The sequence below is a fragment of the Leucoraja erinacea genome, chromosome 31, assembly GCF_028641065.1.
Source record: "Leucoraja erinacea ecotype New England chromosome 31, Leri_hhj_1, whole genome shotgun sequence".
Classification (NCBI taxonomy): domain Eukaryota; kingdom Metazoa; phylum Chordata; class Chondrichthyes; order Rajiformes; family Rajidae; genus Leucoraja; species Leucoraja erinaceus.
In genome coordinates, this window is record NC_073407.1 from 16,338,257 (window position 1) to 16,351,556 (window position 13,300).

Here is a 13,300-nt window from a genome sequence, read left to right on the forward strand (position 1 = left end):
TTAATTTAATGCATTATTGATCGTATATTTATTGGTGTGTTATAGGTTTGTTTGTTATTGTCGCATGTACCTAGGTACAGTGAAAAGATTTGCTTTGCATGCTATCCAGGCAGGGCAGAAAATATCACACATAAATACAAACAAACCAAACTCAAGTACAATAGGTCGAGCAAAGGGGAAGAAACAGAGCACAGAATATAGTTCTCAGCATTATCGTGCACCAGTTGCAGAGACAAAGTCCAATGTCCACTATAGGGTCGAGGTGAATTGGACAGTTTTGGAAGAATCGTTCAGAAGTCTGACAACAGAGGGGAAGAAACGGTTCCTGAGTCTGGTGTGTACTGTCGAGCTTCTGTACCTCGTGCTGGATGAGAGCAGGTGGGTGGGTGGGGTGGGGTGGGGGGGGGGGAAACTAGGGTGGGGCAAGTCTTTGATTATGTTGGCTGCTTTTCCAAGACAATGTGAAGTGTAGATGGTGTCAATGGTGGTAAGTCTGGTCTGACAATGAACTTTCGACTACTGTAGGTGCCTTGGAGAGGAATCTATAGGTGGTGGTAGCCCACAGTCCTGCAGCCATTGTCCTTCGTGGTGGTTGAGGAGGAAGGGTTGGCAAGTGCTTGAGGTGGTGGAGCACTCTATGGTCACAGTGGGAAACGAATGGAAGACATTTCTACCCCCTGTGGATGGATACTTCCCCCACTACAGCTGCACCCCCACCCCCCCCCGATTCTGACCGATGATGCTACAGACCAGTTTAATGTTCTCAACGTTTCGTGGGTGATCGTGGGTCAGCTGCATCCACCTGTTTACCACTCCCTGCCAAAATCAATCTGCTACCGGTAACAGGTTCTGTCTTTGGCACAAAGCCAACGTGATCACAGGTCACAGTTTACGCTCCACTTCTCCTTTCACAGAGAGCTTCCCGTTTCCTACCACTGGCTCCGTTTTCACTGCTAATTCATCGATACATCACAAGTTCGTTAACGTATCAAAGGGTAGATACATGCGAGGAAATATACAGTGGGAGGATTATTGGGGAGGGGGGGGAGAACAGCAGCAACTGGGGAAATGTGACATCTGGGAGAGCAACATGTGGGTGGTCGCTTTCAACCCAAAATGTCAACTATTCCTTTCCCCCTCCGCAGATGCTGCTCAACACGTTGAGTTCCTCCAACAGATTGTTTAAGAAGGAACTGCAGATGCTGAATAATCAAATAGATTAAGAAGTATGTAGATGATACTAAGATAGGTGGTGTTGTGAATAATTAAGTAGATTTAAAAAATGTACAGAGAGATTTAGGTCATTTGGAAGAGTGGGTTGAAACATGACAGATGGGTTTAATGTTGATAAGTGTGAGGTGATACATCTTGGCAGGACAAATTCAAATTAGACTTACATGGTAAATGATTGTGAATTGAGGAATGAAGTTGAACAGAGGGATCTAGGAATAACTGTGCATAATTCCCTGAAGGTGGAATCTCGTGTAGAAAGGATGGTAAAGAAAGATTTTGGTGTGTTGGCCTTTATAAATCAGAGCATTGTGTATAGAAGTTGGGTTGTAATGTTAAATTGTACAAGGTATTGGTGAGGTCAATTGTGGAGTATGGTGTATAATTTTGGTAGGCATAATTATAGGAAAAAGGTTAACAAAATAGAGAGTACAGAGGAGATCAATTAGAATGTTGACTGGGTTTCAGCAACTAAGATAAGAGAAAGGTTGAGCAAGTTAGGTCTTTATTATTTGGGAAAGATAGAAGGAATACCCACCATGGTAGTGATGTTTTCTTAAGGAACTGTTTACTGGCAGTATCTCGTTCTATTACAGAATTAAAAACCAAGGGGCTGCTGGCACAGAGTCCCCATCTCGACTTGCCAATCCATTCTGTGAAAGCAGAGAACTGGGATCTTGTAAAATCATGGAAGGAAGAAAAGCTGCAACCTAGGTGGACTGGACCCTACCTTGTGTTATTATTCACCGAGACAGCAGTACGAACAAAAGAAAAAGGGTGGACACATGCAAGCCGATTTAAGGGTCCTATGGAGGCCCCACCGGACAATATCAGCCCATGGACTGTGCGTGAAGGGAAGGAACCATTGACTTTGTGCCTATTCGGATGTTGTATCATTCCCTGCGCACGGGGTCTGGCTCAGCGATTGATAGAGACAGCCCTGACAAAGAACAGCGCCGTATTGATGGCCTTCAGAACACAGTATGACTAGCGAGAGGAGGAAAGGGAGGCGAAGAATCTGCTGCTAGCACTAGAAAAGGAAGATATAGTATAAATCAAAAGATGCGTAGCAAAAAGAAAAATGGTGGATTGTGAGAAAAGGGTTAATAGGGATGGTTGATTTATACTAGAACTCTGAAAAATATAACTTAGAAAGAAATAAGGTGTCAGCAGAAGCCAGACTGCTGGTAGAAGAAAGTAACAATATACAGAACAGAGAGAAATTCTAGATAAAAAGTAGCAAACAGATAGAAACTTCAGCAGAAGCCTTAGGAGTCTTTGACGTCAGGAGACGTTCCGAGACGTTCCCGTGGGAATATAAACCTTAGTGTTCTGATTGGCAGAAGCTCGATGGGGAGACATGAGGTAGTGACCATAGTGAAGAAAGGTATAAAAGATAGATACAATCTCCATGTTTGTGTGCCTCTAGGGGACATCAAAAGAGAGGCACCTATTATGCAGAATATGAAATTAATAAAAACACTTCTTTGCCTGAATTTGTCTCAAGAGCATTTGTGATAGTTGAATCTCACAATACCAATGATGCGTAAGCTGTTGGCTTTATTGGCCACTGTAGAAAGCCCTAATTGTGAAGGTGAGTGGTAAAATCTTGCGGGAAAAGCTGGTGGGACTGCGGATAAAATAAAATGAGATTAGTGCAAATGGATGATTGATCGCTGGCATGGACTAGATGGGCTGAATAGCCTGTCTCCATGTTATGACACCCTCCTTTTCCAGCCAACCAAGAATGAAAAGGCACCCTCTAAAGGACTGGCCCTTTAACCAGTTCCAAATGATTTAGCTGCAGCTCCCAGCTACAACCCATTTCTATAATTCTCCCTATCATTCAAACTACCATATCGGCACCAGCAGCAGCCCTTCCAAAGTAGATTCGGATCAATCCCTTTAGTTGCAAATGAAGATGAATTGTTTTGCTCATTCACCTGTCCGAAATATTGGCTTCTTGCCTGGGCCGCCGTTGATGGGAGGCAATGGCCGGCGTTCCTGTGGGATGAAGGTGTCCCACTTCACTTTCTCTGGCCCTCCGAGTTCCCGCACCCTCTGCAAACATCCCTCCAGATACTCGATCGGATCCTCTGGCCGATAGTACATCAGTCCCGTCAACATGCTCTGTGGGTAGGAAGCAAAGGGTAAGCAACTGTGATCAACGAAAAGACAGGGGCACAGTTTAAATACAAATGGATTCAGTCTAATTCAGTTTAGTTCTTCATCTGCCTTGAATCCCTTCAGAATATTTCCCTTCCGTGTCCAATAGCCTTAACACATTGATACGGCGAAGGCTTTATTCTTCTGGACCAAACAGTCCATGCTGCTTCCAATTAGAGTCTTAGAGCTAAGGAAACAGGCCCTTCATCCCACCTCATTCATGCCAACTAGATTCAAGATTCAAGAGAGTTTATTGTCATATGTCCCTGACAGGACAATGAAATTCTTGCTTTGCTTCATCACAACAGAACATAGTAGGCATGAATACAGAACAGATCAGTGTGTCCATATCCCATTATATAAATATATACACACATGAATAAATAAACTGATAAAGTGCAAATAAACAGATAATGGGCTATTAATGGGCTATTCATGTTCAAAGTTTTGTCCGAACCAAGTTTAATAGCTTGATGGCTGTGGGGAAGTAGCTATTCCTGAACCTGGTCATTGCAGTCTTCAGGCTCCTGTAGCTTCTACCTGAAGGTAGCGGGGTGATGAGTTTGTGGCCAGGATGGTGTGGATCCTTGATGATACTGATGAACAAACATGCCCCATCTATACTAGTCTCATTTGCCCCCATTTGGCACATACCCCCCTAAACCTTTCTTATTATGTACCTGTCCAAGTGTCTTTTAAATGTCGCTATTGTCCCAGACTCAATTACTTCCTCTGGCAGCTCGTTCCGTATGCCCACCACCCTCTTGTGTGATAGAGTTGCCCCTTAAATATTTCCCCTCTCACCTTAAATCTATGCCTCTAGTTCTTGATTTCCCTACCCTGGGGGAAAAAAAAGTCACCTTATCTAATCTCCTCATAATTTTATACACCTCCAGAAGATGTATCCCTTATCCTCCTGTGCCCCAAGGAATAACGTTCTAGCCTGCTCAACCTCTCCCTGAAGCTCAAGCCCTCGAAATGTTGCAAACCTTTACATATCACAAGGTCCAGGACAGGAGGGCTCCTCCAAAGAGTCAGCAGAGACATGAATCATGTTTCCTCCCACATCCCAAAGAAGTGATAGATTATAGGTTATTTGGCCTCTGTAAATTGCCCCTAGTGGGTAGGGACAGAATGCGAAACTGGAATAGCACGGAACTCATGTGATCGATGGTTGGCATGGACTCAGTCAGCTGAAGGGACTGTTCCCTTGCTGTATCTCTAAAGAAAACCATTCTTCCCAGGGTGGAAATGTCAGAGATTTAGAAGGCATAGATAGCTTTAAGGTGGGAAGGGTAAAGTTTAAAGGAGATATAAAGAGGGTGGAGGGTGCCGGGAATGCACTGCCTTGGGTGGTGTTGGAGGCAGATACGATAGTGGCTTGGTGATAGACACATGGATATGCAGGGAATGGAGGGATATGGATCATGTGCAGCTAGAGGAGCTTTGTTTATTTTGCCTCCTGTTTGGTGTAGACATTATGTTCCTGGTCTATATTCTATGTTATGTGAATGTTTCAAGTTGACAACTTTATGATCCAAATTGACAATTCGGTTTCTCTCTCTACAGATACTGCCTGGCTAGTCGAGTATTTCTAGTATTCTTGCATTTTATTTCAGAAGTCCATCATCTACAACATTTTTAAAATTTTTTTTTAATTACTGCTCTGGGCTAACATTGACCTAAATCACATTCAGGGAATGGGGAAGGGATTCGAAGGGAAGAGCCACTGATGTGAGTTATGCATTGTGCTGAGGTCTGATTGTTTTCCGACCTGTTACACAGCCTAAACTTTCCGCTGACAGATTTATCCATTGTGGGGTTGGGGGGTTGACAGAGGATACTGATTAGCACAGGAGTTAAGTGGCAGATTCACTGCCTGCGTACAGCAAGCTTATTATCAGGTAGGTTGGGAGAGAGGCTTTGTCAGCTGGTAGTGCCTTGTAGCAGGAAGTCACTGGCACAAGATAACCTGCGTTCTCACACGGGTCCTGCACATGGAGAGACCAAGCACCATCATAGACCAGTTTAGACTTACAGCGAGGGAACAGGCCCTTCGGCCCAACAAGTCCGCACCGACCAGCTATATCCCACACACTAACACTGTCCTACACACTAGAAACCATTTACACATATACCAAGCCAATTTACATACAAACCTGTACGTCTTTGGAGTGTGAGAGGAAACCGAAGATCTTGGAGAAAACCCAGTGGTCACGGGGAGAACGTACAAACTCCGTACAGACAGCACCCGTAGTCAGGATCGAACCCGGGTCTCCAGTGCTGCAAGCGCTGTAAGGCAGCAACTCTACCGCTGCGCCACCATGCCGACTAGATGGGCAGAATGGCCTGCTGCCTTGTCATTCAGAGGATGGATGTACTCAATTGCTGTTGCCAACTCTTTTATCTTAAAGCATAAAGTTACTATTCAACGTTTCTGATTGAAGTCCATTTCCTTGTTTTGCCAGCATTTTTCTACACTCAAACCAGAGAACGAGCACCAGGAACTGCGCAAAACCACATCCCAACCACCCCACACCTCTGCTCTCCTCCGATCTATCGAATCTTTACGGCACAGCATGATGGCTAGAGGGACCTTTTCTCTCCCTTTGAATGCCAGTAGATCCATACACACTGGCTGGTTGCTTTACGGCAAACACTCAGGAACGAAGGAGACAGGAGAGAGTATTAGACATTGCCTGGTCCATCACAGGTACCGACCTCCCCACCATCGAAATGATCGACAGAAAGTGTGTCTGAAAAAGGCAGCCAATATCAAAGACCCACACCACCTTGGCCGCACTCTCATCTCACTACTGCCATCGGGAAGATGATACAGGAGCCCTGAAATAATGACAACCAGGTTCAAGAACAGCTTCTTCCCAGCAACCATCAGACTTTGGAACACTGTGCAACACTAACCTCAGCAACTATAATTGAACTATAGTTGAAGAATGCAGGTGAACAGAGGGATCTGGGAATAACTGTGCAGTTCCCTGAAAGTGGAATCTCATGTAGATAGGGTGGTAAAGAAAGCTTTTGGTGTGCTGCCCTTTATAAATCAGAGCATTGAGTATAGAAGTTGGGATGTAATGTTAAAATTGTACAAGGCATTGGTGAGGCCAATTCTGGAGTATGGTGTACAATTTTGGTCGCCTAATTATAGGAAGGATGTCAACAAAATAGAGAGAGTACAGAGGAGATTTACTAGAATGTTGCCTGGGTTTCAGCAACTAAGTTACAGAGAAAGGTTGAACAAGTTAGGTCTTTATTCTTTGGAGCGCAGAAGGTTAAGGGGGGACTTGATAGAGGTCTTTAAAATGATGAGAGGGATAGACAGAGTTGACGTGGATAAGCTTTTCCCACTGAGAGTAGGGAAGATTCAAACAAGGGGTCATGACTTGAGAATTAAGGGACAGAAGTTTAGGGGTAACATGAGGGGGAACTTCTTTATTCAGAGAGTGGTAGCTGTGTGGAATGAGCTTCCAGTGAAGGTGGTGGAGGCAGGTTCGTTTTTATCATTTAAAAATAAATTGGATAGTTATATGGACGGGAAAGGAATGGAGGGTTATGGTCTGAACGCAGGTATATGGGACTAGGGGAGAATACGTGTTCGGCACGGACTAGAAGGGTCGAGATGGCCTGTTTCCGTGCTGTAATTGTTATATGGTTATAATCTTCTACAGTCTGTGTCTTTGATTGCACTAGACTTTGATTCTGCACCATCATGGTTACCTAGTATTACTGGTATTAATTCATTATATATTCATCTGTGTGTAATTGTATTTACAGGCGGGTTAAGCTAGAGCAAGGAAGAATTTCATAGTTCCACGGCAGGTACATACAACAATTAAATAATCTTCAATGACCACTTCCAAAAGACATGGTCTGCATTTCTCGACTTACTACAAGTATAAGGTGCATCAGTACTTTAAAAAATAAATGGTGTCAGGATCTGGTAAGGGGGGGGGATGAAAAATACGAAGTTGGTATATCCCTTTTGCGCGGTTTTCATAATAGAGCTTTTGGTTCTTTTTCTTTCTATTCTATGGTCTATTTCTTAACTTTTTTCCCCTAACTATTGTTTTTTTTTTTTAATTGATCACTCTTTTGCACTAACACAACTCTCTCTCACTTTCTCTACTTTCTTTATTTCTATCTTTCCTTAAAGCTTAAAAAATGAAGGGGTACAATAAATGTAATAAGATATATGTGGCTTGTACTACTGTAATATACTGTACTAATAAATAAAAATATTTTTAAAATTAAAAAAATAATAATAATAATCGGGAATGGTTTTATTGTGCTTTGCACCAAGACGCCATCTAGTCCCATAGTACCGGGACCTCGGGCACTGGAACCCCAATGTACATGTCGGCAGATGCGGTGTTAAATGGCAGCAGCATGTTCAATGCCTCACATTGGGGTTCAAGTGCCTGAGGTCCCAGTACTATGGGACTAGATGTATACATGTACATTCAGGTTATTGTACCTTGTGCTTTGGTGGAACTGTGTTGGGTGCAGGAGCATTAGTGTATGTCTACCAGAGTACGTGGGCACTCTGCAAGTCTGTGCATTGGGGTCTAAATCTTGCTTCAATGCAATCAGGCAGGATTGTGCAGTTTGTAAAATTCTATTCAAGATAATAATAATAATAAAGCAAACACATGTAGCATCCTCTGTGATCCAAACACCACAATGATACTTTTACATGAGGAGTAAGTCTTTCGTTTGAAAGCAACAGGTGCTGTAATCAATGCTGCCTGTGATTAGGAAACTAATTAATTGAAAGCAGAATTAGTCGCAGATAAGAAGGTGAGCACAGATAGGTGAATCCCACAGTGTTAAATGAGGTAAATCTCGCTGTATCAGGACACACTCCACAAGGGGAAGCTCATCAGGAGCAGTGAGCAGGAGTGTGTAACACAGGCAGTTCATTGTGCCGGGGGCAGGAGGGGAAGATAGTATAAATGCTTGCTCTTGATCCAGGGCGACTGTGATATGAATTTTGTGTAGGAAGGAACTGCAGATGTTGGTTTCAACCAAAGATAGATACAAGATGCTGGAGTAACTCAGCAGGACAGGCAGCATCTCCGGAGAGAAGGGATGGGTGACGTTTCGGGTCGAGACCCGTCTTCAGAAGAAGACCCAAAAAGTCACCCATTCCTTCTCTCCAGAGATGCTGCCTGCCCCTCTGAGTTACACCAGCATGTTGTGTCTGTCTGTGATATGAATTTGATTGTTTTTGCTCAAGATTGCAGCTTCTGCATTTCCTTCTGTCTCCATCCCTGAATCAGTTCCCGTTAATCTACTGTTACCTTCTCTTGAAGCTTTGCATTCAGAGCCGAATACAATATTCCCACTGTGGTCTAACCAGAGCTGTATACAGGTAGAACAGAGCCTCCCTTCTTTGACACTGCCTTGCTCCATTCATGAACAACCGGTTTATTAACGACTGATCAACGAGCTCTGTCACTTTCAAAGACCTCTGCACGGGTACACCCAGATCCCCTTTTCCTTACACGCACTTCAGAACAATGACTCTTTACAGTATTTTTATTCCTTAGGCCAAAACTATTTCATGCTTCTCCGTATTAAGTTAAATCTGCTACTGATCAAATCAGGGTCACACGGAACGGAAACAGGTCTTTCCACCCAGTGCCCATGCCGACCAAATTGGCACATTCGGCTAGTCCCATTTGCCAGCATTTGATCCATTTCCCTCCAAATGTATTAACGAAAGAGTTAGATTTAGCTCTTAGGGCTAACGGAAACAGGGTTTGGGGAGAAAGCAGGAACAGGGTACTGATTTTGGATGATCAGCCATGATCATATTGAATGGCGGTGCTGGCTCGAAGGGCCAAATGGCTTATTCCTGCACCTATTTTCTATGTTTTAGAAACATAGAAACATAGAAATTAGGTGCAGGAGTAGGCCATTCGGCCCTTCGAGCCTGCACCGCCATTCAATATGATCATGGCTGATCATCCAACTCAGTATCCCGTACCTGCCTTCTCTCCATACCCCCTGATCCCCTTAGCCACAAGGGCCACATCTAACTCCCTCTTAAATATAGCCAATGAACTGGCCTCAACTACCCTCTGTGGCAGAGAGTTCCAGAGATTCACCACTCTGTGTGTGAAAAAAGTTCTTCTCATCTCGGTTTTAAAGAATTTCCCCCTTATCCTTAAGCTGTGACCCCTTGTCCTGGACTTCCCTAACATCGGGAACAACCTTCCTGCATCTAGCCTGTCCAACCCCTTAAGAATTTTGTAAGTTTCTATAAGATCCCCTCTCAATCTCCTAAATTCTAGAGAGTATAAACCAAGTCTATCCAGTCTTTCTTCATAAGCCAGTCCTGACATCCCAGGAATCAGTCTGGTTTTTATTGTTTTTAAACCCCTCCTAGCCACATATCTCTCCAAATGTCTTTTAAAAGCCGTACTTGTATCCACCACTATAGCTTCCTCTGACAGCTCGTTCCACATACGGAGTACTCTCCGAGTGAAAAGGTTTCCCCTGTGGTTCCCTCTTGAATCTCTCCCCGCTCACCTGAAGCCTGCGCCCTGCAGTTTTACAAATCTCTATCATAGGGGAAAAAGACCGTGAGCATTCACTTTATCCGTGCCACTGATAAACTGTACATCTCCACAAAGTCACCCCTCAGCCTCCTACGTTCCAAAGAAAATGCTCCCCACCTATCCAACCTCTCCCTGTCACTCAAGCCCGCAAGGCCGGGCAACATCCTACTCTCCACACATTTCAATCAAAGCCCCCCCTGATTCTGCCACCATTACAGTGGCTTGTTAGCCCAACATCCCACCCATGTTTGGGATGTAGGAGGAAAAAGCAGCACACACAGAATACAACTCTCTCAATTTCGTTGTCTCTAATGCATTTCGTTGTCTCTTAATGCATTTCGTTGTCTCTAATGCATTTCGTTGTCTCTTAATGCATTTCGTTGTCTCTGTACTGTACACTGACAATTAAAATTGAATCTGAATCTGAGATGCCATTGAATTTGAAGAAGTGCAATAATTTACAAGGATGTTGTCAGGACCGAGAGCTTGAGCAGCAGGGAGAGAGTTGGGCAGGCTTAGGACTTGATTCCTAGGAGGCTGGGCTTATAGAAGTGTATAACATCATAAAGGGATAGATAGAGTGAATACACAGAGCCGTTTTCCTCAGGGTATAGATACATAGATAGAAAATAGGTACAGGAGTAGGCCATTCGGCCTTTTGAGCCTGCACCGCCATTCAATATAATCATGGCTGATCATCCAACTCAGTATCCAGTACCTGCCTTCTCTCCATACCCCCTGATCCCTTTAGCCACAAGGGCCACATCTAACTCCCTCTTAAATATAGCCAATGAACTGGCCTCAACTACCCTCTGTGGCAGAGAGTTCCAGAGATTCACCACTCTCTGTGTGAAAAATGTTTTTCTCATCTCGGTCTTAAAGGATTTCCCCCTTATCCTTAAGCTGTGACCCCTTGTCCTGGACTTCCCCAACATCGGGAACAATCTTCCTGCATCTAGCCTGTCCAACCCCTTAAGAATTTTGTAAGTTTCTATAAGATCCCCCACAATCTCCTAAATTCTAGCGAGTATAAGCCGAGTCTATCCAGTCTTTCTTCATATGAAAGTCCTGACATCCCAGGAATCAGTCTGGTGAACCTTCTCTGCACTCCCTCTATGGCAATAATGTCCTTCCTCAGATTTGGAGACCAAAAGTGTACGCAATACTCCAGGTGTGGTCTCACCTAGACCCTGTACAGCTGCAGTAGAACCTCCCTGCTCCTATACTCAAATCCTTTTGCTATGAATGCTAACATACCATCGCTTTCTTCACTGCCTGCTGCACCTGCATGTACGCAATACTGGTGTACCATGACACCCTGGTCGTTGCCAAGACCCTTTTCCTAAACGGCCTGCATTTAGATAATAGTCTGCATCTCCTGTTTTTGCCACCAAAATACCTCACATTTATCCCATTATAGGGGAATTCCTCCTAGCAGGTAAAGCAGACCAATTCCAAAAGACGTGGTCTATGTTTCTGGACCTATTACAAGTATGAGGCTGCAACCTAAAAAAAAAACAAACTTATAAATAAGTGGTATCAGGACCAACGGGAGGTAAAATAACAAAAACAGACTTGGTTGGTAATCCCCTTTCTGCGGAGTTTAATGTTATAATAGAGCGATTGGTCCTATTTTCTTTTTCTTTCTTTTCTAGGGTCTATTTTCTCACTTTACTTCCTTCTCTAACTTCTTTCCTAAGGGGCTTTCTTTTCCCAACACTCTTGCACTGCACGACTCTCTTGCACTTTCTTTACTTTCCTTACTTCTACCTTTTTCTTAAAGCTCAAAAAAAATGAAGCGTACAAAAAATGTATTAAGATATATGTGTTGTGTAGGATTGTAATTTACCGTACTTCTAATTAAAAAAAAAAAAAAAAAAAAAAAAAATAGGGGAATCAAGAACTAGAGGACACAAGTTGAAGGTGAGAAAGGAAAGATTCAATAGAAACCCAAGGGGCAACTTTTTCCACATAGATGGTGGTGGGTATGTGGAATGAGCTGCCAGAGGAAAGAGCACTAAGATGCCCCATCTAAGATACTAAGACATTTGGACAGGAACATGGATAGGAAAGGTTTAGAGGGATATGGGTCAAATGCAGACAAACGGGACCAGCTTAGATGGGGCATCTTGGTCATTGTGCACAAGTTGGGCCAAAGGGACTGTTTACTTGTTGTATGCTGCAAAGATAATGTTTGTTGTCGAGTACTGCTGAGCAAGGATTATCATAGTCATTCTTCTCAATTATCACTTTTATCTCTGCGACACTGAAGATAATTCGCCATCTGTGGAACAGCTTTCCAAATATATCCCTGGAGTTTATGAGGTGATTCAGTCACCAATTCAAACCCAAAATGGGAGCTGCCTTCTATAGACTGGAGATCTCTGCCAAGAAACTTCACAGCTACAAACAGACCTCAATGGGGCAGAATGAACAGAAGGCCAAGTGCCTTGGTGTGCTTGCTCACAAGCAGCAGGAAATTAGGGTGCAGCTACAGCAGGCAGTTAGCAAGACAAGTCGCAGGCGTGTCTTTACTACAAGAGAGTGCATGGTGAGGGAGGCACTAGGCTTCGGTGAGATCACACTTGGAGGCCTGCCTGTAGTTCTGCTCTCCAAACAAAAGGAGGCAGTGCAGCGGAGGTTCGCGGTATTTATTCCTGGGTTGACGGGAGATTGAGAAAGGTCTAAACTCACCAGAGTTTGGGAGAATGAGGGGTGATCCGAGTGGAAAATAAAAAAGAGACTTTGACAGAATAGATGCTGTTTTCTCAAGGCGTAAAAGCAGAGAACCAGTTGTGGAAGATCTCACCATTTAGACATGAGATGAGGAAAAATTGTTTTGAGGCAAGGGGTTAGTGGCTATTCAGACGTTGAGTATATTCAGAGCTGAGATGAATAGATTATTGAATTATGTCATGGGCATAGCTCTCCCCACTAATCGAAAACATCTACACGAGGCAATGTCTCAAGAAGGCAGTGTCTATCATTGAGGATCCCACCATCCAGGCCACGCCCTCCACTCACTGCTAGTATCGGGCAGGAGGTACTAAAGCCTGAAGTCCCACATCACTAGGTACAGGAGCACGCTGCAGGGTGTGGTGGTGGAAGCAGATATGATAGGGGCTTTCAAAAGGCTTTTAGACAGGCACATGGATATACAGGGAATGAAGGGACATGGATCGTGTGAAGGCGGACGAGATTAGTTTAGCCTGACATAATATTCAGCATAGACATTTTGGGTCACAGGGCCTGTTCTTGTGCTACAGTGTTTTGTGTCCTGTTTTCGAACAGCAATTTTCCTACAATCATCAGATTCTTGAATC

General features: G+C 43.8%; 1 protein-coding gene across 3 annotated transcripts in view; it reads right to left on the bottom strand.

Moving 5' to 3' along the window:
- The window catches only part of LOC129711990 (adenylate kinase isoenzyme 1-like), a 91,904-nt gene that overhangs the window by 68,853 nt on the left and 9,751 nt on the right, over positions 1-13,300 (bottom strand). For all 3 annotated transcript variants that reach the window (XM_055660094.1, XM_055660095.1, XM_055660093.1), the window contains one exon: positions 3,174-3,360. In XM_055660094.1, coding sequence (XP_055516069.1) covers positions 3,174-3,360 — 187 coding nt within the window. The remainder of the gene's footprint in view (positions 1-3,173; positions 3,361-13,300) is intronic.